The sequence below is a fragment of the Panicum virgatum genome, chromosome 2K (genome assembly GCF_016808335.1).
Source record: "Panicum virgatum strain AP13 chromosome 2K, P.virgatum_v5, whole genome shotgun sequence".
NCBI classification, from domain to species: Eukaryota; Viridiplantae; Streptophyta; class Magnoliopsida; order Poales; family Poaceae; genus Panicum; species Panicum virgatum.
Window position 1 is genome coordinate 28743483 of NC_053137.1, and position 24758 is coordinate 28768240.

Here is a 24758-nt window from a genome sequence, read left to right on the forward strand (position 1 = left end):
AAGGGAAGAGAGGATCAAAATGGTGCCAAACCTTCCGAAGTTCAGCGTCTCCACACAAGGAAATATGAAAAGGGACGTTGGAGGGTTTAAATTTCAAAGGTTCAGCTCCAACGGCTACGAGGTGGGGCCTGCTGACCCCTAGGTTCGGCCGCTCCCCTCTGGGCTCGACTGGGCCTCAGATTCTTTGTATGGGCTTCTAAGGTCGTGGGCTAGGTGATCAGGTAGTGCATGGGCTTCATCTCTAGGTAGAAGATGTGTAGAATCGAAATCTACTAACTTAATTTCATCGAAAACTTCGCCGGGTCTGAAAGGTTCATAGAAAAGTTTAAGCCGATGGCCATTTGCCTTGAAGTACTCACCATCATCATCCTGAAGTGTGATTGCCCCGTGTGAAGATGTGTTGACGATGGTGTACGGGCCCTTCCACTTGCTGCGATCTTTTCCTTCTCCGAAGAGTTTCACCCTGGAATTAAACATTAGTACCTTGTCACCCTGGCTTGAACTCCTTGGGCTTGATCCTCTCGTCGTGCCATTTTTTGGTACGATCCTTGTATATCTTGGCACTATGGTACACCTTTTCTCTCCATTCCTCAAACTCTGCCAGTTGCATTTGTCTATTCCTCCCAGCGAGCTTGTAGTCCATGTTCCATTTCTTAATGGCCCAGTGGGCCCTATGCTCAAGCTCAATTGGGAGATGACACGTCTTCCCGTAGACTAGTTGATATGGTGACATGCCGATGGGGGTCTTATATGCTATTCTGTACGCCCAGAGTGCATCAGGCAGCATATTCTTCCATCCTTTACCCATCTCATTCACTGTCTTCTGCAAAATATTCTTGATTTGTTTGTTAGAAGTTTCTGCCTGTCCACTAGTCTGAGGGTGGTAGGGTGTAGCAATATTGTTTCTTGCGCCAAGTTCTTTTAGGAAACGACGGAAGGTCTTGTCGATGAAATGGGACCCCCCGTCACTTATAACCATCCTTGGTGTTCCGAAACGAGGGAAGATGATTTCATGAACATCTTCCTCGCATGCTTGGTGTCTGCAGCTTGGTAGGGTAACGCTTCCACCCACTTGGAAACGTAGTCCACAGCAACCAGGATGTACTCACAATCATGGGACTTTAGGAATGGCCCCATGAAGTCAATACCCCGAGATGTCGAACATTTCAACTTGGAGATTGTATGTGAGGGGCATTGCATTGCGAGCAGTGATGCTTCCCTGCAGCTGGCATCTTCGGCACCTTCGAATAAATTCTCTGGTGTCTTCATACATTGTTGGCCAGAAGAAACCACTTTGCCAGATTTTTGCTTGTGTTCTGAAAGCTCCAAAGTGGCCTCCATACACTGCAGTATGGCACTTTTCTATGATCTTCACCCCTTCTGCTGTAGGGACACATCTCCTCAATAATCCATCCATACACACCCTGTACAGGTATGGTGGATCCCAAAGGTGACGTCTGCTCTCGAAGATCATCTTTTTCTTGTTTTCCCCAGATGGTACATAACTTGCAACCATGAAATTCACAATGTTTGCGTACCATGGGTTGGAGTCCATCACCGTGAGCAGCATGTCGTTGCGTAGGAAGTCATTGATTGGTGGTTCCTGTAGGTTAGTAACTTGCATACGCGTCAAATGATCGGCTACAGTATTCTCTACTCCCTTTTTATCTTTTATTTCAAGGTCAAATTCCTGGAGTAAGAGATCCACCGAATCAAACGGGGCTTAGCATCTTTCTTGGTGAGCAAATATTTCAAAGCTGCATGGTCAGTATAAACAATAACCTTTGCTCCAACCAAGTATGATCTAAACTTATCAATAGCAAAAACAACTACGAGGGGCTCTTTTTCGGTAGTGGCATAATTTAACTGTGCTCCTGTCCTTGTTTTGCTAGCATAAGCAATAGCATGATGCTTTTTATCTTTGGTTTGGCCTAAGACCGCACCAACGGCATAGTCACTGGCATCACACATTATTTCGAACGGGAGGCTCCAATCTGGGGGTTGAATGATTGGAGCCGAGATGAGTGCCTTTTTTAGGATTTCAAAGGCATGAAGGCACTCATCCGTGAACTCGAAGGGCGCATCCTTAGCTAAAAGGTTTGTAAGGGGTCTAGCGATCTGAGAAAAGTATTTAATGAAATGGCGATAGAACCCCGCATGACCCAAGAAGCTACGGATTCCCTTGACGTTAACTGGAGGTGGGAGACGTTCTATAACGTCAATTTTGGCTTTGTCCACCTCAATGCCCCTCTCGGACACAAGGTGTCCAAGGACGATGCCTTCGCGGACCATGAGATGACATTTTTCCCAATTTAGCACTAGGTCCTTTTCTTGGCATCGCTGCAAGACCCTGTCTAAATTTTTGAGACAATGATCAAAAGTTTTTCCATAGACGGAGAAATCGTCCATGAAAACTTCCATGATTTCCTCGATCATGTCTGAAAAGATAGACATCATGCACCGCTGAAATGACGCGGGAGCATTACATAGCCCGAAAGACATCCTCCGATAAGCATAGGTTCCGTATGGGCAAGTAAACATGGTCTTGCTTTGATCATCAGGGTGGATGGGAATTTGGTGATAACCAGAATACCCATCAAGGAAACAGAAGAAAGAATGCTTGGCCAACCGCTCTAACATTTCGTCAATGAAGGGCAGCGGAAAGTGGTCTTTCTTTGTGGCCGAGTTAAGTTTCCGATAGTCTATGCACATCCTCCACCACGTGATAGGTCTTTGAGGTATGAGTTCATTCTTGCTGTTCTGAACGATCGTCATACCTCCCTTCTTTGGTACAACTTGTACCAGGCTTACCCACTCGCTATGTGGCACGGGATAAATGATCCCGGTGTGCAAGAGCTTAAGGACCTCTTTCTTAACGACATCTCTCATCGTATTGTTTAGCCTACGCTAAGGCTCCCTAGAAGGTGTGTAGGTAGAGTCGATAGGGATACGATGAGTGCAAAGGGTAGGACTGATCCCTTTTAGGTCCTCGAGTGAATAGCCAAAGACGGATCTATGCTTTGCTAATACGGCTAAAAGTTTAGCCATTTCCTCGTCGGAAAGGTGACTGCTAATGATGATAGGAGTTTGTGTGTCACCATTGATGAAAGCATAGCGAAGGCCGTCGAGAAGGACTTTTAGTTCTATTGGAGGTCATGTTGGCTTCTCGTGGATAGGCAGTTCGAGTTGTTCCTCTAATTCGTCCTCTTCTTGTATGAAGAGTTCAGCATTTCGTTCTAAGGTGGGCTTAGAGTCATCTTCTGGCATGACTTCCATTACTTCCTCAAATGGGTCTTCTTGGGGGATAGATTCGGCCATGGAAATCTTGGCTGGGTCGATAGGCAAGGAGTAAGCTTTTCCCCCAAGTGACATGTCAATCCTTCCTAGAGTAGAAATGTCTAGGAAAAGTTTTTCTACGGGATTCCCTATCAAGATGTCGAAGTCTTGGACTTCGAAGATATGAAAGTCTAGAGCGATCTCCGTTTTCATGTGCCACACCGGCACATCTTGCATAATCCCAATCCCTTTTACAATGGAGTGCGGTCCAATTCTAAGGGATTTCATGGTTGGAGTAACATGTCTTTCACCCAAATAATCAGAAGCGAAGGAGGCAGAAATGATGTTTACTCCAACTATGTGATTATAAAAGGCTGTGACTGTTGACATTTCATAGCGCGATCACTAGGAATGGTTAATCCTTAGCAACAGCGCCAGAAATGCCTGTTGGCAGTCCTTAGTGCAATCACTAGAAATGAGGGCGCCGAACCCATCCTAGCAACTGCACCCAAGGGGTGCCACTCTCGTGGTATAATCAATACGATTATAGATGGATCCACAAGGGATATACTGTTGTAGCATTTCACCCGGAGAGTAAGGGTATCATCATTTATTTGTGTCCCAAAGGACAGCAGCGGCAAAGGTATTGTGATGAGGAGATGACAAATACGCATATGACCAAGGCCCAAGCGAAGATAGAGTTCAAAGCCCAATCCACATTGAAGTCCGATTTATTCGCGAGTCCGGTTCGGACTACAGGAGTAGGCCTCACGAAAACGGACGCCCAGGCCACATACGGGCTCCGTTTTGGGCGTTCTATATATCGTTGGAAAGCTAAGGAGATAAGATTTCCAACCCAACTGATCCCATATCAAAATACGCTCGGAGTCGATGGGAATGGTCGAAACAACATGATGACCAGAATCTGCCTGGATGCAGCGACGCCAGTTTTTGGGCCCGAAGGCCTTGTACTCCCTAGGGTTGCCCGGCCACCCCCTTGGCCGCCCCCTAGCCTCTCTCTTCTATATACACAGCAGCCGTCATTAGGTTACTCGGGTTTTTCTTAGATTATTCTGTCGAGAATAGTTTCGCCGCCGTGTCGGTTTGTGAAACCCCATCTTTGAGATTAATCTTTCATCTGCAGAGTCACTTCAATTGAGCTGCGTTCTTTCAAGTTCTTGCTTGTGTTCTTCGTTGCGCTTGCAGGGATTAGCCTTCTTGGCGAGGTCAACCGGGTTGTGACACAGTTGATAACCAGAGGAGTTGTGGTGCTAAGATTGCTGGATTCGGGTCTTAGGATCTGAAGCCGGATCGGTGTGTCTCGCTCCGCCTACAACGAGAGTTATCCAGAACCTGACAGAAGATCGGGAACCCACGTCCCCATTATTTGGTATCAGAGCATTAGGTTTACTGTCAGGTTTCACATCTATCTTTAGTTTCATCAATTTCACCATTGTCCCACAGTCCACCAAAAAGCCCTAGAAAATTTTGTGTTCGTGCTGTTTTCCCATCCCATTAGCCCTTTTAAGCCATTGCATATTTTGATATCGGAGTCCGCATCATTGAGTTTGTGTCCATAGTCATGGTCTTGTTGCTGGTTTAGATCGAGTTCTTAGATTGGTTTGAGTTTTGCATCGTGTCACCGTGTCCTTTTCCATCCCGTCATCACGTCCGGTTCGGACTTGTTTCTGTCCAGTTCGGTATTTTGTTGATATCTCTCGCATATGAACTCGGATTTTTGTGTTCTAGTACTTTCTGGAAAGCTTGTGAAATTATCTACAACTTAATCAATTGTGAGAATTCCAGAAAACGTAGTTATCTGCGCCTAATCTGTATTGGAAGCCAATCTGTTGGTTACCCAGAAATTTCTGAGTAGTCTGTATTTCGGGGTCAATATCTTCTACTTCCTTTATCCAAAAGAGACTTTCCATATATTGCAAAGAAAGATAAAAGGGGGATCTACAACTTTCGTGTTGTAAGTTTTCGTGTTTGGGGTCTCTAAATTTGTCAAACAGCCTATATAAGTTTGTGTAGCAAATCTGTAATTTACAGACAACAATTTTGTGATAGTGTGGAGTTGTCTCTTGCTCTTGTGGCACTTTTGAATAGAAAAAGAAAGAAAGAAAAAGGCAAGTGCATAAAAAAGAGCCGCACAAAAAAAAGAAAAAAATCAGAAGTGCTTGGATCCTTTTGTGTCCTTTGTGCTTGGTATATGTCGCTTGCTTGCTTGAACTAGTTCTAGGAACACGTTTAGGCCAGCAACATTGATAAGTACTTTGGATATTTATTCAATTTTTGCTATCTGATTTTCAATTGTGCTAATCCTTGCTACTAAATAAATCCCCCCGAAGCTCCACATATTACTTCAGATCAGTACACCCAGAGGATCTTGCAATCTTGGTACCACTTCCTCACAGGTATCACGAACCAGCCACCGGTTGTACCATCCTCTGCTTTGCATTGGTAAGAACACTTGTAAGAGCTTGGTAAGACGTGCGAGATTGTGTTTCCACCATCCACATCCACATATAGTAGTTGATAGGGATAACCTTTTGTGTTTTCTCTTGTCTACTTACTAACAATGTCAGGAAACACTGAGATTGCTCAACGAGTGTTGAGTTCTCAAATGGAGAAAGTGGAGCAAAATCAATTCAACAATTTGTTCCAGACTTTCTTTGCCGTGATGGAACGACGTTGCCGAGTCATCATTGATGGTGAGACTTGCAACAACCTTGCAAGCTTAGAGCTGGTCGAGAAGCTTGGTCTGACCACAAAGCCACATCCACATCCATACTACATGCAATGGGTAAATTCTTACGATAAGATTAAGGTAACTGAAATTGCACATATTGAATTTAGCATTGGTTTTTACAAGAGTAGTGCTGATTTTGATATAGTACCCATGCAAGCATGTCAATTATTGCTAGGAACACCATGGATTAATATAAATGATGTGGTACATAAAAAGGTTGCTAATAGATATTCTTTCAACTACAATAGAAGAAAAATTACACTTAAATCTATGACCGCAACTGAAATTTTAGAAGCCGATCTTGAAAGAGCAGAGAGAAGAAAGAATGAGCCTTTTAGAAAAGAATGGATTATTTCAGATGTTACAGTGCCTTCCTCTAAATCTGATTTTGTACAAATTAAAGATATCGCTTTGTCTTCTGTTGGACCTAATATTTTGCAGCATGTATCTAAAACAGAAGACAAGGTGATAGAGAAGGAACAGGTAATTGTCTCAGGTAAGAGCTCTCTTGATGTGCTGAAATTGTCCACCACTCATGCTATAATAGAGCAACATTTAGTGGACACCAAATCTGAATTGACTTTGTCACATGATAAATATTCTACTAAATTTTGTGATAAAGAAGAGTTGTGTGATAGTTCTATGTTTATCCCTGTGCCACAACTTGTGAAGGAAACTGATCCTTTTATTTTGGAACCAAAGACTTATGCTAAAAATAAATATTTGATTCCAATTGCTATAGAAAAGGATGAAAGGACATTGTTGTCTTCTTTAAATACTTTGGGTTATATAGAGTTTGATACTTTGTGTGAACTTAGTAGTTTGGAGGATAAATTTAAATGTGTTGGATTGCCATGGTTATCTCGATGTACATATCACTTTATTGGCAATTATAATTGTAAAGGAGAGTACATGGTGCATCGTGTTTATATATGTTCAAATCTGAAATCTCCTTTTGCTGTGCAACAATTTGATGAAAAAGTGGGCTATTTTAAGATTAATCCTATCACGCAGAGTTCCTCTTGTTCTTCTTTGTTTGTTTTGTCACAACAGGTTCAATTTCAAGAAGGGGAGCAACGCAGGATCATGTCAAGAATGGGAACAACTACTTCCGCAAGCATCAGCGATTTTGAGTCGAGGATGACTCAAAACCAAGAAGGGGAGAATGATGAGGAGATGACCAATACGCATATGACCAAGGCCCAAGAGAAGATAGAGTTCAAAGCCCAATCCACATTGAAGTCCGATTTATTCGCGAGTCCGGTTCGGACTGCAGGAGCAGGCCTCACGAAAACGGACGCCCAGGCCACATATGGGCTCCGTTTTGGGCGTTCTATATATCGTTGGAAAGCTAAGGAGATAAGATTTCCAACCCAACTGATCCCATATCAAAATACGCTCGGAGTCGATGGGAATGGTCGAAACAACATGATGACCAGAATCTGCCTGGATGCAGCGACGCCAGTTTTTGGGCCCGAAGGCCTTGTACTCCCTAGGGTTGCCCGGCCACCCCCTTGGCTGCCCCCTAGCCTCTCTCTTCTATATACACAGCAGCCATCATTAGGTTACTCAGGTTTTGCTTAGATTATTCTGTCGAGAACAGTTTCGCCGCCGTGTCGGTTTGTGAAACCCCATCTTTGAGATTAATCTTTCATCTGCAGAGTCACTTCAATTGAGCTGAGTTCTTTCAAGTTCTTGCTTGTGTTCTTCGTTGCGCTTGCAGGGATTAGCCTTCATGGCAAGGTCAACCGGGTTGTGACACGGTTGATAACCAGAGGAGTTGTAGTGCTAAGATTGCTGGATTCGGGTCTTAGGATCTGAAGCCGGATCGGTGTGTCTCGCTCCGCCTACAACGAGAGTTATCCAGAACCTGACAGAAGATGGTTAATCCTTAGCAACAGCGCTAGAAATGCCTGTTGGCAGTCCTTAGTGTAATCACTAGAAATGAGGGCGCCGAACCCATCCTAGCAACTGCACCCAAGGGGTGCCACTCTCGTGGTATAATCAATACGATTATAGATGGATCCACAAGGGATATACTGTTGTAGCATTTCACCCGGAGAGTAAGGGTATCGTCATTTATTTGTGTCCCAAAGGACGGCAGCGGCAAAGGTATTGTACTCAACATTAATTATGACATTGTGCCTCAAGCAATAGGCAATACTCTAACAGGGGTAAGTACATATAAAGAATAAGCAAGGGTAATGCGACACAGCACACATCCACACTCCAAGAGGAAGGAATAAAGGAGAGAAACTATAAAACAAAGAACTACTCTATCCTACGTCAAGTCAGCTGGAGCTTAGACTAGGCTAGGTGTCCTAGTGCTTCTATCCAAAGCTGGGGTCATGTTAGATCATGGTTAGGACTACAGGTGCCAGAAAAATGGGATAGCGGGGAGAAGGTCCCACACCGGAGTACATCCAGTCCTGTTACCTCTTTGCACGAACTCCTACACCGAACCCGAACATCGGGGAGTACGCTAAACGTGACACCGCTGTTACGCCCGACGGACAGGGCTGTCACCACCTGCCGTCTACCCCAGTCACACCTTAGAGCACGGTCATATCCGAAGAATCCCGCATACCCGAGCACCACGCTCGTGTATGAAGTCACTACTCTAGTGCCCCCAGGTCTCCCACCCTTCGGATGGATGAGTAAAACACTAGAGCAAGCCCGAAAGCACAACGAACCTCTATCCGTACCCGGATCATCTGGCCTAACCAAGACCATAGCATAACTTATGAACGAACTAATCATGGATTGATAAACTATCAAGATAGTAAAGCAACCATGGCAAAACTCTATATTATGAATAGAAGTCTGACAAGTCGGATACAAAGCCATACTAGGAGCCGAGGATTGCTCAACGACCGAGGACAACTTGCTCGCTAAAGAGAACTAGCCTAGCTCCACTACCTAGCTAAGAGAGCAAGAGAGAGGACAGCCTTCTTGGAGAGAATGGAATGAAGTGTGTGTGTGTGTGTGTGAGGGATGAGAGGGGGCCCTATTTATACTAGTGGAGGTCGGTTCCCGCCAAATGCACTTATAGAAGGTAATCAGGAGACTTGGGGCCGACTCCTCCTTGAAATGCACCTGGACGAGAGGCCGGCCAGGTTCGGCCGACCCAGGGATCGGCCGGCCCCACCTGGCCGCCTCTCGTCCTTATCCTTCTCTGGCAGGCTGACATGTGGGCCCTGATATCATTCCTTGTATGCATTATGCGTGGCGCGCCCGTTTGCTCTGCCTGATGGGCCCTCCTTGTAAGTGGGTGACGCCGAACGCGATATTCTGTGTGGTTGTATGGCGTCTGTTGCGTGTTTTCGTTTTATTCCGCTCCTGCTCATCTGAAATGTACAAAACTCGAAAACAACTGTGGAGCAAGGTTAGTGATACAAAGATGCGAGTAAGGCATGCAGTTTTCCTTTATTATTGAGTATAGTTGACTGGTGAAAAAGGCACTTAAGCACCATCAACAACTCCCCCAAGCTAGCCCTTTGCTCGTCCCGAGCAATGTTTTAGACTTAGGTTGTTGATCAGGAGTTGCTACAATATCGCATTCCTGACTTATGCCCAAGGCACAACCGAGTGTTCTTACCTTTATTCTAAATAAGATGGCCTTGTTCGCACCTTTTACCTTACTCCTGTGGGGCTTATAGCATCATCCTCATCTTTGGCGGTTGAGGGTCAGAACGGCTTGTAGAGTACCACTTACCACTCCTTTGTTCAACCGTCAATCCTGTAACACCCGGTTTATAAAAGGACATAAACCGAGCAATCATATACGTGCCAGGATCAAGTCACACGTATATACAACAGAATGAACAGTATATCACAGCACATATCACGTAAAAATATATAATAAAGTGAATACGAAAGTTATTTATTACATGAATGACAAAAATGTCTGATACAGTGGAAGCGAAGTACAAATACGGTAAAAGCTCTCCGAAGCTGAGCAGGGCGCCACAGGGATGTCGACTGGGAGACGAACGCCTAGAAGTCCTCGTAGTCCCGGTAGCGCTGAGCGAACTCCCTCGTGTCGGCAGGATCTGAGCAGCAGTAGCGTAGCCAAGAGGAAAAAGTAGAGAAGAGGCAAGAGTGAGTACACAACTTGTACTCAACAAGTATAACACAAACTATGAGGCTCTAGGTTGGCTGACTGACTGCATTAGCTTTTAAGTGTTAGCAAAATTTTATTAAAGCTATTTACTACGAGTTTTGATGAATTACCATTAACCCAGTTACATAGTAATTAATCAGAATTTATCATGTTACTACTGAGAACCAAACCGAACCAAGCCACCCGGGGAAACCTGCCTCATTAAAGGAAGATAACCCCACTAATCAAAAGGAGGATTTGGGCCGTTCAAAACCGTGAGCACGGCTAGTATACCAGTTTTACACTCTGCAGAGGTTACACATCTTTACCCACAAGTCGTGAGCTACGCTAGTTGTTCATCACACTTCCTTAGGGGAGATGACTAGCAAACTCACTACGAGGCCGTTACAAAGGACACGTTGGTAAGGTGTAACCGCTAAGGATTCAGTCAATGCAACGATGGGGCCCACCTCGAGGGGGTACAAAACAACACAGACCAGCCTCGTAGCGTAGGGACCATTGAAGCTCGACTCCCCTCTTGCCCCGCAGGTAAGTTACTCCCGAACCAAAATGACCTAATTAGTAAGCCAAGACCGTCCCATTCCAGTCTTGTGGTAGCGCTGTTGTCCCAGGTTGTCGCTCTATGAACCGGTCCTTATGGAGAGTGGCCAACCCAGCAGTAAGCACTGTGCTGGCCCCCTAAACCATGTTTCTAACAAAACCAATTTTAATGAGGAGTGAGCCACTCAAGCCACACAGAGGGCCACTCTCAGAATTAAGTTGCATATACCATTAATCAAATTAATTAAAAAGGACCATTATGTGTTATAGCGCGGCACCTAGCACAACTAACCAAAATGCAACCCAAAAGATATATATAAAGGATATAAAGTGGCTAGGAAATCCTTATAGGCATACAGTATTAAAATGCAGTATGAAAATGTATTAAAAGTGATAGGTTGTTCATGTTATACTTACCTTCCTCGTATTGCTCCTGCTGCTGCTCAAACTGGTCAAAAGACGGCTGCTCCGGGTACTGGTACTGGGGCTTCTCAGATGGATCAACGTCTACTCACGAACACATGGCCAAAACAATGCACAATAATAAGCATACAAGAAAACACTAACAAAAACTAAGAAACAATACATCAATACATAAAAACAGCACACTAAACTAGTCTAAAACTATTCTACGTGTTACAACGATCGCGTGGACATAAAGAACGCCTAAAACGGAGCTAAAACACATATTCTAGGCTAAAAACAAGATCCAGGGACCTATTTGTAAGAAAACTGGAGTTCCAGGGGGTTTCTGGGCAAAAACTGAGGACCTAAACATAATTAAACCTTAGATCCAGGGGTTAACATGCAAAATCTACCAGGCTGGATGGCGGGTTTTATTTTAAAGAAACTCAGGGGGGTCCGTGTAAATATATGGGCCGATCTGTAATTACTTTTGAACTACAAAGGAGTGCGGGTTGATATTAACAAAACCGGGGGTCTCTTTAGAAAAAAGGACAGGCTGAACCGGTATCCTTGGATCTAGGTCATTGGATCTCGATCGGAGGGGTCAGGTTTGATGTGTTCTAGATCTAATCAGAGGCGTCGGGTTTAGATCGGGCGGTTCAGAAGGTTTGGGCGTGCGGGCGGCGGCGGAACGCGCCGGCGGCGAACTCCCGCGGTGGCGCAGCGCCGAAGAAAGCCGAATTCGGCCTTCCCGTGGCTGATTTGGGTCGCGGCTGGGCTCTGGAGCATGCCCGTGGCATGAGTAAGCCACTGGGGCACTTGGCGGGGCGCTGCAGGGTACGGGGAGGGGCGCGCGGCGGTGGGGGCGGCTCGGCGCAACAGAGCCCGCCGGCGTGCGGCTCGCTGGGGCCTAGAGAATGCCACGGCTACTACAACTAGAGTAAGAGAACGGCAGGGGCTAGGGGAGCTCACCGAGCTTGGAAACGGGCGGAGATGCGGCGCAGAGGGGGCCGGCGATGAGGCCCGGGCGGCGGCGCTCGGACGGGGTCGGAGACAGGTCGAAGCAAGGGGCCTCCGGACGTCTTGGCGGCGCGGATCGATGAGGGGTGTGCCTGCGAGGTTGGAAGGTTGGTCAGGGCGGGCCAAAAGTCACCGGCGACGAGTAATTCTGGTGAATCTAGAATTTACCGGAGTTGGGGCTCGGGCGCGATTCCGAGGAAGCTCGGGGCGATTCTTCGATCAGGTGGCTCGGAGAGCTTCTGGACGTCGAGGCGGGGCGGTTGCGGTGGTTTGCAAGACCTGGGAGGTGGTGGCGTGGCCGGTCTGCGGCGGCGCAGGGAGGTCTGCGCGGCGGAGAGGGGTGGTGGCGGTGTGCTAGGCTTGCAGCTAGGGTTTGATGGGGGCGCTAGTGCGTAGGAGGAGGAGCAGGGGGTCCGCGGGGGTTTAAAGAAGGCGCCGGGGATCTTGGGGGGGTGCGCCCGTCGTGATCCCGGCGGGGATTGCGGGGCAGCCGGTGCGTCAGCGGCGGATGTGGGAGGAAGAGGAAGGCGCTGACGCACGGGCCCGGGCGGTCAGTGGCGCGCGGTGAGCTGCTGGCGGATGGGCTTGCGCTCGCGCGTGAGCGGGTGTCGCACGTGCGGAGGGAACGGGCCGCTGTGCTGGGCCTGGTGCCTCGCGGGCTGAGCGCGGGAGGAGGCAAGCTGGGCCGCGAGCGGGGTTTGGGCTGCTGTTGGGTTTGGGGTTTGTTGGGTTTTCTTCTTTTCTATTTCTATTTACTCTCTCTTTTCTATTTGTAATTCAAACAAAGTTTGAATTCAAATACAAATTTGAATTCAAACCACACTCAAATAATTAAAACTATGCACCAGCATGAATGCAACACCAAAATTTAAACCTATGATAAAATTTTAATTACTTAAGGAACAAAATTTTAGATTAAATGCAAGTCTAACACAATAAACCTTAGAAAATTAAATAAAACCAATTAAATTTATTATAAATTGCTGAAATTTAAATTAGGGTGTTACAAATCCAGAGGTTTTATAAAGTTTTTTTTAAAAAAGAAATTTGTAAGTTCCTCGGGTGATCTCTCGGATCGCTCAAATGTGATTCATTCCTTACCAAGGCCCTTTTTTTTATGCTCCTTTCTTTTTCCACCCTACTTCTAATGGTTTCTTTTTTTGTGGATCTGTAGGTATGGAGGATATGATGCCAACCTTGCTCAAGATGTTCAAGTGTGTGTATATTTTTGGTGGATGATGGATGAGAACTCCTTTATATGAATTCTCTTTCCCTTGTAATGTTTTTTGGTATGGGCTATATTTTCTTTTTTCTCACTCTCTTTTTTTTGACACACCTTGTGGGTGTGTGGCATACCTTCTTTGGGTATGCATCTTTTCTCTTTTTTTTTGACATGCCTTGTGGGCATGTGGCATACCTTCTTTGGGTATGCATCTTTTATTTCTTTTTGTATAGCCCATACATTATGATGATAACTTTGGAGAGAGATAAACATGGCACATCTTGGAGTTTTATTTGTGGATGGATGGCGGATGTACTTGCTATCTTCTAGGTGTAGAAGTATATTATGTGAGTGGATGTGTACGTGATCTTGATCATGGGCGTGTGAAGTGATTCTCACAAAGGGTCACAACAATTTGACAAAGCTCAATGAGAAGACAAGTTGTATAAGTAGAAAAGGCTTTTCAAACTTGTAACTCATTTGGCTTTGGATGGGAATTGCATATCACCGATGAACTTTATTTTATTTTTGTATTTTTGAAAAGAAATACTCCGAGTATCAAGCATCACATAGGAGAAGATCATAGCAACTCTTTTCAGACATATCATAACCCACAACAACCTAGATTCGAATTCTGCTTTTCGCTACCCACAAGTTTCAAGCTTAAGGTTTGAACATCTATCCACCAAACTCAGAACTTAGGGAGAGCACAAGGTTGTAACTGGCATATGAAAGGAACTAATAGAGGAACTATTCATCATCTCAACAAGGAAAAACTACACATGCTTACTACACATACTGGAAAGCAAGTAAATATTTTTGGTTTTTTATGGGTTTTGCTAATTTTTATTTGATTTTAGTTATGCAAATTTTTATGGACTTTTAGAATTTTGCAAATTTTTGTTTGGTTTCATGCAAGGTTTTGGAAAGCGGTAAAGGTAGAGTTTGATACAAGGTACCTCTCATGGGGGTCCTCCCCCAAGCTAGCTTCACGCTCACTACTGCTGGTTGGGATTAAACCCAACCCAATGTTAGTAGGCCCTCCACTCCTCCTGGGATTGTTACTGTTGCTGCTCCAGGTTGCGGATCCTTTTGCCTGTTTATCGCTGCCAGTTTTGTGTTGACTCGATGTCTGGCCCAGCGACTCATCGATGTTGATGGTGCGCATGTTCAGCTCGCCTATCTGCCGAGTCAGAGTGGCAAAAACTTCTGGACGAAGCTGTACATCGCGGGGTCCGCTGGAGCTGGAACTGGTTGACCGGTGCCCTGAGACCTGCAGTGCCCGCTCAGTGGAGCTGACACTCTGCCATGATGAACCTCCAGCCTCATATTGCTATGGTTGAGGCTGAGGTTGCTGCTGCATGAATTCCTCTCTTCTGGCCCTGCTTCTTGTAACCCTGCCAGGAAGACCAGAAACACTATGCTGGCGGCTCTCCTCTTGTGGAACAAGAGGGATGGTTAGCGAATGGTAGTTATACAAATGATACCCCGCATTTGGCAACGGGATTTCATTTGCATAACCAAGCGAAAAGAAAATCAAGGAGTCATCCGGGCCTTTCTTGAGCATGTGGCCTTGAACCAAGTATGCCTCATCGATCATAACGCGGGGCTCCTCAATGAAGGGAATGGGGTTCCCATCTAAGATTCCCATGTTTGATGCGATGCGGGTAACCAAAGAATTGCATTCAATAGGACCCGTCATCCAAAAATTTGTGAGCCATTGCTTAACCATTGCTTGTGCGGGGGAGATTCGGATTTTGTTGACCATGGCGTATAATATCATCAACTCATCGTTCTGCACTGGTCGTGGATCATATCTTGGGAAGAGAGTGATAGCCACCCACTTGTGCATCAAACGAAGAGTCGGATTTTGAATGTCATTGCACCGAGGTGCAAACTTGCCATGAACAACTTGACCCGAAATCAAACCCCCAAAACTCATGTCGATCAAAACCGTGGCAAGCTTTTGCAAGGGAAATCTGCAAGCGCACGCTCAAACCAAGGAGGTGACTGAAATTTCTCCAATTAAAATAGCGTTCAACTCCAAAAAGTCGGAAAGAAACACCATCATCCACCTCCCGAAGAGTGCAAAGAAACTGGATGGTGAGGAGACAAGAACCATTCTCCTCAACGGGCACAAAACCATCCCATCCAACCGCATGCCAAACACGAGCGAAGTCAACATCCATACCTGTTTTTTCGAGAAGGTCCGGATCGAAGGCTTTGGTATGACGAAAGCTTCGATTCTTGATCATGACGTAGGCTTGACGCTCGCGGTCGTCTTGCAAGTCGAGGTACGGTGCATCATCTTCATCTATTTCCATGTCCTCGGCTTGCGGTTCTTCAGCTTGCTTCTCTATTTGTTCCTCTTGTTCGTCTTGCTCATAGTCCATCGTGATCGGTGTTGGTGTAGGTTCGGGGGAATGACGGGAGCTCGTCCCACCCTGTGAACGTGATGAGCTTGACCCTGTCATTTTCTTGATAGCTCCGGAAAGTTTCCGACCTACACCCTTCATGCTTGCAACAAGAGCGAACAAGAACGAACGAGAACAACTCGGTTCGGGTTATGTTAGCGAAATCAAAATGAAATTCTTACCCGAGAGTTGTTCCTCCAAATATGTGATCAATCTTGCAGTAAAGAAATGAGAGAGAGAGATTTCTTGAAACCAAACTTGAGCCAAAATCCAATGCAAACCCGAGCAAGAATGTGTGAGAGGGAGTGTGAGTGAGTGTGTGAGTATGAGAGAGCTCAACACCCCTCTCGGCCCCTATTTAAAGAGAAGATGGCGCATGCACCAGAGGAGAGGCAAGCCACAATGGCTATGGAGCCATTGGAGAAGGTGGGGCCCAGGAGCCGTTGGCCCTGGGTCGGCCGACCTATGGGGTCGGCCGGCCCCAGGGTGGGCCCCCTAGTGCCCCCCTTCGGCCTGGTGCTTCCTCAACGGTTAAGTTCTTTGAAAATATGGTGCATGGCCAAAAGTTTGCTCGAAAAGATGTCTACATTATTTTTCCGAAAGGATTAAAAACTCAAAAAATATTTTTGGTATTTTTTTTAAAAAGGGAAAAGTGCTAGAAAAAATTCCAGCATGCAGTGTAGAAAAACAAATAAGGTGCAAAGAAAATGTTGAAAAGCAGATGAAACAAACATGAGATAAATACCAATTTACCTTTGGCAAGGGCGCGTCGTTTAAAGTCCGACGTGTACGACTTTTCTCCATCGTTCTTACCATCCGTCGGCTCGTCCTGGAGAACTGGACGTGGCTGAACTCTCGAGCTTCCACCACACCTTCTTTTCCTTCTTCTTTCTTTTAGGTGTGGAGGGTCGTTGTTCTGGCTGGTGTTCTGGTGCACCCCAGAGTGCTTGCCCTTTACTGTCTTGTTGGATCATGAAGCGCTACTCTTCCTGCTTTTTGAACCTGAAAAACATATCCTCTCTTCGGACACGGAAACAGATTTCTCCCTTTTCGACATCGATCCTTGCCTTGGCAGACCTTAGAAAAGTTTGCCCAAGTATGAGGTTGCCTCCGAGGTCGCCCTCCATATCCATTACCACAAAGTCGGCAAGGATGAAGGAGTCTCATACTCATACAAAAACATGTTCGGCTATCCCTTCGGGATACCGAATGGTTGAATCTGCAAGTTGTACGAGCATAGTTGTTGGGGGAAAGAGCAGGATATTCTAGTGCTTGATATATTACCTTGGGCATTACATTCACGCTTGCCCCCAGATCGCATAGGCATCGCTCAAAGTGTTTGATGTAGATCGAGCAGCTAATCATGGGGACCCCTGGATCCTCTTGCACTGCTGCCACCATGACATCCCAAACGTCATTCCTTGGGGGATAGTACCTACCTGCATGGTTATTGCGTGGTGGCCTCCGGGATGATTTATCCCATCCGATAGACACCATGCTGACATTTTCAACGGGAGACTCGGGTTGCCCTGGGATCTTCCCGCTCTCAAAAGCAGGTAACGAAGCATCAATTTGTGCAAGCTGGGTTTCGATTATTTTGTTGAAACTTAACTGGTTTTTAAGAGTTGAAGACAAAGTTTCAAGCTTGACATTTAAACTTTCCAGGGATTTGTCATTGGCCAAAAGCTTTTTATTTATATTTTCATTGATTTTAACTTGGCCAAGAACAAGTTCTCTCAAGGGAGGTTGGTTTGAATTGAAATTCGAATTAAAAGAAGAGTTGTAATTATTACCTCCTTGAAAAGGTGGACGTGGCTGGTTCCACCCCTGGCCTCCTTGTTGTGGACGGTACCCGTTGTTTTGTGCGGAATCTGTGGTAACGATGGACATTCGGGGAACGACTGCCCTAAAACCCGTGAAGACTGCGCCTACCTCAACAACAACAACAACAACAAGGTATGCGCCTCCCTGAAAAGGTGGACGTGGCTGGTTCCACCCCAGGCCTCCTTGTGGTGGACGTTACCTGTTGTTGTTGTCGTTGTTGAGGTATGCGCAGTCTTCATGGGTTTCGGGGCAATCATTCCCCGAATGTCCATAATTACCGCAGACTTCGCACGTGAAGTGCGATCCCATGGCGTAAACGGGAGCATGGATCGGCTGTTTGCTTCCTTCCTCCATCTTCTTGATTAGGAGGTCTAGCTTTGCGGCAATCATATCTGTCTCTTTGACGGTATGCATACCTTTTGTACGGGGTTGGACTCGTTCATCGCTCCACCTCTGATTGGATACCATCTTCTCGACCAATTCTTTTACTTTGGCGATAGTCAGGTCGAGGAAGGCTCCTCCAGCAGCAGGATCAACATTGGCTCGAGATGTTGTTGTGAGCCCGTTGTAGAAGCTTTGCAGGATGAGCCACTCATCCATGCCGTGATGAGGACAGGCTAGAATGTATTCTTGCAGTCTCTCCCAAGCTTCTGGGATGGATTCCATCCCCGTCTGCTGGAAACTTGATATTTTCCTGCGCAGGGCATTTGTTTTGCCCAACGGGAAGAATTTTGCGAGGAACGCCTTGGAGCATTTGGCCCAGGTGTCGATGTCCTTTTCTTTATAGAACCACTATTTCGCCTTCCCCAGGGGGGAAAAGGGAAACAGACGAAGCTTGACAATGTCGGCGGCGACACCCCGTATGACAACGGTGTCGCAGAGCTCCAGAAAATTCTGCAAATGTGCATTTGCATCCTCGTTTGGCTTGCCACAGAATGGGCTAGCCTGCACCATATTGATGAGGCTTGATTTGAGCTCGAAGTTCACGTCCCCGACATTGATGTTGGGGCCAGTGGCCACATTGTCGGTGGAGGGGACGGAGAACTCGCGGAGAGTCTTTTTAGCCATAGCCTCAAGAACGAGTGGTGCTTCCGAAATGGGTTTCTGTGCCGGGAGGATAGCGAGAGGAGGAACGATGCGAGGTCGTGCCCTTCTCAAGAGCCTCTCTGGATTGTTCGTGTAGTTTTCCAACAGGGAGAAACCGGTCATACACTACCCCTGTCTTATTTTCAAATAAAAAATAAAAGAAGACATAAAGTGACATTAGTCTGAAAGAGTAAAGACTATATCCCGAGTACAAGGTCTAAGTTAATATCAGCACAATATCTTTGTTCACATGCCATCCCCGGCAACGGCGCAAAAAATGCTTGTTGACATTTCTTAGCGCGATCACTAGGAATGGTTAATCCTTAGCAACAGCGCCAGAAATGCCTGTTGGTAGTCCTTAGTGCAATCACTAAAAATGAGGAAGCCGAACCCATCCTAGCAACTGCACCCAAGGGGTGCCACTCTCGTGGTATAATCAATACGATTACAGATGAATCTGCAAGCGCACGGATATACCATTGTAGCATTTCACCCGGAGAGTAAGGGTACCGTCATTTATTTGTGTCCCAAAGGATGGCAGCGGCAAAGGTATTGTACTCAACATTAACCATGAAATTGTGCCTCAAGCAATAGGCAATACTCTAACAGGGGTAAGTACAGATAAAGAATAAGCAAGGGTAATGCGACACAGCACACATCCACACTCCAAGAGGAAGGAATAAAGGAGAGAAACTATAAAACAAAGAACTACTCTATCCTACGTCAAGTTAGCTGGAGCTTAGGCTAGGTTAGGTGTCCTAGTGCTTCTATCCAAAGCTGGGGTCATGTTAGATCATGGTTAGGACTGCAGGTACTAGGAAAATGGGATAGCGGGGCGAAGGTCCCGCACCGGAGTACATCCAGTCCCATTACCTCTTTGCATGAACTCCTACACCAAACCCGAACGTCGGGGAGTACGCTAAACGCAACACCGCTGTTACGCCAAATGGACAGGGCTGTCACCATCTGCCGTAATAACCTAGTCACACCGTGGAGCACGGTCATATCCAAAGGATCCCGCATACCCGAGCACCACGCTCGTATATGAAGTCACTACTCTAGTGCCCCAGGTCTCCCACCCTTCGGATGGACGAGTAAAACACTAGAGTAAGCCCGAAAGCACAACGAACCTCTATCCGTACCCGGATCATCTGGCCTAACCAAGACCGTAGCATAACTTATGAATGAACTAATCATGGATTGATAAACTATCAAGATAGTAAAGCAACCATGGCATTCAGGACCATTTGGTTGCCTTAAGAATCTCGATGCAAAAAGGGCCGAACTATTGCAAAAGTTCGTGCCACGAAGTCGCGTCGGAATTTTTCGCAATGAACGCACCCGATCCACACCATTGGACCCTAAACTGACATTTTGGTCTATTTTGTACTATTTTGGTGCATTCGTGACGTTTGGTTGTCGTACGAAACTCGGTGCAAAAAGGGCCGAACTAGTGCAAAAGTTCGTGCCACGAAGTCGCGTCAGAATTTTTCACAACGAACGCACCCGATCCACCCCATTGGACCCTAAACTGACGTTTTGTTGCATTTCTTACTATTTGTGTGCATTCGGAACCATTTGGTTTCCTTACGAAACTCGGTGCAAAATAAGCCGAACTAGTGCAAAAGTTCGTGCCACGAAGTCGCGTCGGAATTTTCCGCAACGAATGCACCCGATCTAGCCCATTGGATCCCAAACTGACATGTTGGTGTGTTTCGTACTATTTGGGTGCATTCAGGACTATTTCGTTCCCTTACGAAACTCGGTGCAAAAGAGGCCGAACTAGAGCAAAAGTTCGTGCGACGAACTCGCGTCAGAATTTTTCGCAACGAATGCACACTGTCCACTCCATTGGACCCTAAACTGTAGTTTTGGTGCGTTTCATACTATTTGGGTGCATTCAGGACCATTTGGTTGCCTTACGAAACCCGATGCAAAATGGGACGAACTATTGCAAAAGTTCGTGCCACGAAGTCGCGTCGGAATTTTTAGCAACGAATGCACCTGATCCACCCCATTGGACCCTAAACTGACATTTTGGTCTGTTTCATACTATTTCGGTGCATTCGGGACGTTTGGTTGTCGTACGAAACTCGGTGCAAAAAGGGCCAAACTAGTGCAAAAGCTCGTGCCACGAAGTTGTGTCAGAATTTTTCGCAACGAACGCACACGATCCACCCCATTGGACCCTAAACTGACGTATTGGTGCGTTTCGTACAATTTGTGTGCATTCGGGGCCATTTGGTTACCTTACGAAACTCGGTGCAAAACAGGCCGAACTAGTGCAAAAGTTCGTGCCACGAAGTCGTGTCGGAATTTTTCGCAACGAACGCACCCGATCTACCCCATTGGACCCTAAACTGACGTTTTGATGGGTTTGGTACTATTTGGGTGCATTCGGGACATTTGGCTGTAGTACGAAACTCGGTGCAAAAAGGGCCGACTAGTGCAAAAGTTCGTGCCACGAAGTCACGTCGGAATTTTTCGCAACGAATGCACCTGATCCACCCCATTGGACCCTAAACTGACATTTTGGTGAGTTTTGTACTATTTGTGTGCATTCGGACCATTTGGTTGCCTTACGAAACTCGGTGCAAAACAAGCCGAACTAGTGCAAAAGTTCGTGCCACAAAGTCGCGTCGGAATTTTCCGCAACGAACGCACCCGATCTAGCCCATTGGACCCTAAACTGACATGTTGGTGCGTTTCGTACTATTTGGGTACATTCGGGACTATTTCGTTCCCTTACGAAACTCGGTGCAAAACGGGCCGAACTAGTGCAAAAGTTCGTGCCACGAAGTCGCGTCGGAATTTTTCGCAACGAACTCACCCTGTCCACCCCATTGGACCCTAAACTGATGTTTTGGTGCGTTTCGTACTATTTGGGTGCATTCAGGACCATTTGGTTGCCTAACGAAACCCGATGCAAAATGGGACGAACTATTGCACAAGTTCGTGCCACGAAGTCGCGTCGGAATTTTTGGCAACGAACGCACCCGATCCATCCCATTGGACCCTAAACTGACATTTTGGTCTGTTTTGTACTATTTCGGTGCATTCGGGACGTTTGGTTGTCTTACGAAACTCGGTGCAAAAAGGGCCAAACTAGTGCAAAAGTTCGTGCCACGAAGTCGCGTCGGAATTTTTCGCAACGAACGCACCCTGTCCACCCCATTGGACCCTAAACTGATGTTTTGGTGCGTTTCGTACTATTTGGGTGCATTCAGGACCATTTGGTTGCCTAACGAAACCTGATGCAAAATGGGACGAACTATTGCAAAAGTTCGTGCCACGAAGTCGCATCGGAATTTTTGGCAACGAACGCACCCGATCCACCCCATTGGACCCGAAACTGACATTTTGGTCTGTTTTGTACTATTTCGGTGCTTTCGGGACGTTTGGTTGTCGTACGAAACTCGGTGCAAAAAGGGCCAAACTAGTGCAAAAGTTCGTGCCACGAAGTCGCGTCGGAATTTTTCGCAACGAACGCACCCGATCCACCCCATTGGACCGTAAACTGACGTTTTGGTGCGTTTCGTACTATTTGTGTGCATTCGGGACCATTTGGTTGCCTTACGAAACTCGGTGCAAAACAAGCCGAACTAGTGCAAAAGTTCGTGCCACAAAGTCGCATCGGAATTTTCCGCAACGAACGCACCCGACCCAGCCCATTGGACCCTAAACTGACATGTTGGTGCGTTTCGTACTATTTGGGTGCATTCGGGACTGTTTCGTTCCCTTATGAAACTCGGTGCAAAAGAGGCTGAACTAGTGCAAAAGTTCGTGCCACGAAGTCGCGTCGGAATTTTTCGCAACGAACGCACCCTGTCCACCCCATTGGACCCTAAACTGACGTTTTGTTTCGTTTCTTACTATTTGTGTGCATTCGGGGCCATTTGGTTACCTTACGAAACTCGGTGCAAAACGGGCCGAACTAGTGCAAAAGTTCGTGCCACGAAGTCGTGTCGGAATTTTTCGCAACGAACGCACCCGATCTACCCCATTGGACCCTAAACTGACGTTTTGATGGGTTTGGTACTATTTGGGTGCATTCGGGACATTTGGCTATAGTACGAAACTCGGTGCAAAAAGGGCCGACTAGTGCAAAAGTTCGTGCCACGAAGTCACGTCGGAATTTTTCGCAACGAATGCACCTGATCCACCCCATTGGACCCTAAACTGACATTTTGGTGGGTTTTGTACTATTTGTGTGCATTCGGACCATTTGGTTGCCTTACGAAACTCGGTGCAAAACAAGCCGAACTAGTGCAAAAGTTCGTGCCACAAAGTCGCGTCGGAATTTTCCGCAACGAACGCACCCGATCTAGCCCATTGGACCCTAAACTGACATGTTGGTGCGTTTCGTACTATTTGGGTACATTCGGGACTATTTCGTTCCCTTACAAAACTCGGTGCAAAACGGGCCGAACTAGTGCAAAAGTTCGTGCCACGAAGTCGCATCGGATTTTTTCGCAACGAACTCACCCTGTCCACCCCATTGGACCCTAAACTGATGTCTTGGTGCGTTTTGTACTATTTGGGTGCATTCAGGACCATTTGGTTGCCTAACGAAACCCGATGCAAAATGGGACGAACTATTGCACAAGTTCGTGCCACGAAGTCGCGTCGGAATTTTTGGCAACGAACGCACCCGATCCATCCCATTGGACCCTAAACTGACATTTTGGTCTGTTTTGTACTATTTCGGTGCATTCGGGTGTAACACCCGGTTTATAAAAGAGCATAAACCGAGCAATCATATACGTGCCAGGATCAAGTCACACGTATATACAACAGAATGAACAGTATATCATAGCACATATCACGTAAAAGATATAATAAAGCGAATACGAATGTTATTTATTACAATAATGACATAAAAGTCTGATACAGCGGAAGCGAAGTACAAAAATACGAATAAAGCTCTCCGAAGCTGAAGCAGGGCGCCATAGGGACGTCGACTGGGAGACGAACACCTAGAAGTCCTCGTAGTCCTGGTAGCGCTGGACGAACTCCCTCGTGTCGGTAGGAACTGAGCAGCAGTAGCGTATCCAAGAGGAAAAAGTAGAGAAGAGGCAAGAGTGAGTACACAACTTGTACTCAACAAGTATAACACAAACTATGAGGCTCTAGGCTGGCTGACTCAACTGCATTAGCTTTTAAGTGTTGGCAAAATTTTATTAAAGCTATTTACTACGAGTTGATGAATTACCATTGACCCAGTTACATAGTAATTAATCAGAATTAACTAAGAAACTACTGAGAACCAAACCGAAACCAAGCCACCAAGGTAAACCCCGAGAAGCACCTCCCTCGTCGGAAGGAGATAACTTCACTAATCAAAAGGAGGATCTGGGCCGCTCATAACCGTGAGCACGGCTAGTATACCAGTTTTACACTCTGCAGAGGTTGCACATCTTTACCCACAAGTCGTGAGCTACGCCAGTTGTTCATCACACTTCCTTAGGTGAGATGACTAGCGACCCACTACGAGGCCGTTACAAAGGACACGTTGGTAAGGTGTAACCGCTAAGGAATCAGGCTCCGCAACGATGGTAACCACCTCGAGGGGGTACAAGACACACAGACCAGCCTCGTAGCCTGGCCACCATTGAAGCTCACCACCCCCCATGCCCCGTCGGTAAGTTACTCCCAAACCAAAATGGCCTAATTAGTAAGCCAAGACCGTCCCATTCCAGTCTTGTGGTAGCGCTGTTGTCCCAGGTTGTCGCTCTATGAACCGGTCCTTATGGAGAGTGGCCAACCCAGCAGTAAGCACCGTGCTGGCCCCCTAAACCATGTTTCTAACAAAACCAATTTTAATGAGAAGTGAGCCACTCAAGCCACACAGAGGGCCACTCTCAGAATTAAGTTGCATATACCATTAATCAAATTAATTAAAAAGGACCATTATATGTTATAGCGCGGCACCTAGCACAACTAACCAAAATGCAACCAAAGGATATATATAAAGGATATAAAGTGGCTAGAAAAATCCTTATAGGCATACAGTATTAAAATGCAGTATGAAATTGTATTTAAAGTGATAGGTGGTGTTCATGTTATACTTGCCTTCCTCGTACTGCTCTGGCTGCT

General features: G+C 46.3%; 1 protein-coding gene and 1 non-coding gene across 2 annotated transcripts; one reads left to right on the forward strand and one right to left on the reverse strand.

Moving 5' to 3' along the window:
• Positions 1-487: 487 nt before the first annotated feature.
• On the reverse strand, positions 488-18176 carry LOC120695218. The gene is made up of 2 exons (XM_039978514.1): positions 18042-18176; positions 488-823 (listed from the first exon to the last, which is right to left on the reverse strand). The coding sequence occupies exons 1-2, from the start codon at positions 18174-18176 to the stop codon at positions 488-490; spliced, it is 471 nt and encodes a 156-aa protein (XP_039834448.1).
• On the forward strand, positions 18175-18283 carry LOC120696416. The gene has a single exon (XR_005684187.1). It is a non-coding gene; the product is annotated as a small nucleolar RNA R71 (small nucleolar RNA).
• Positions 18284-24758: the final 6475 nt, after the last annotated feature.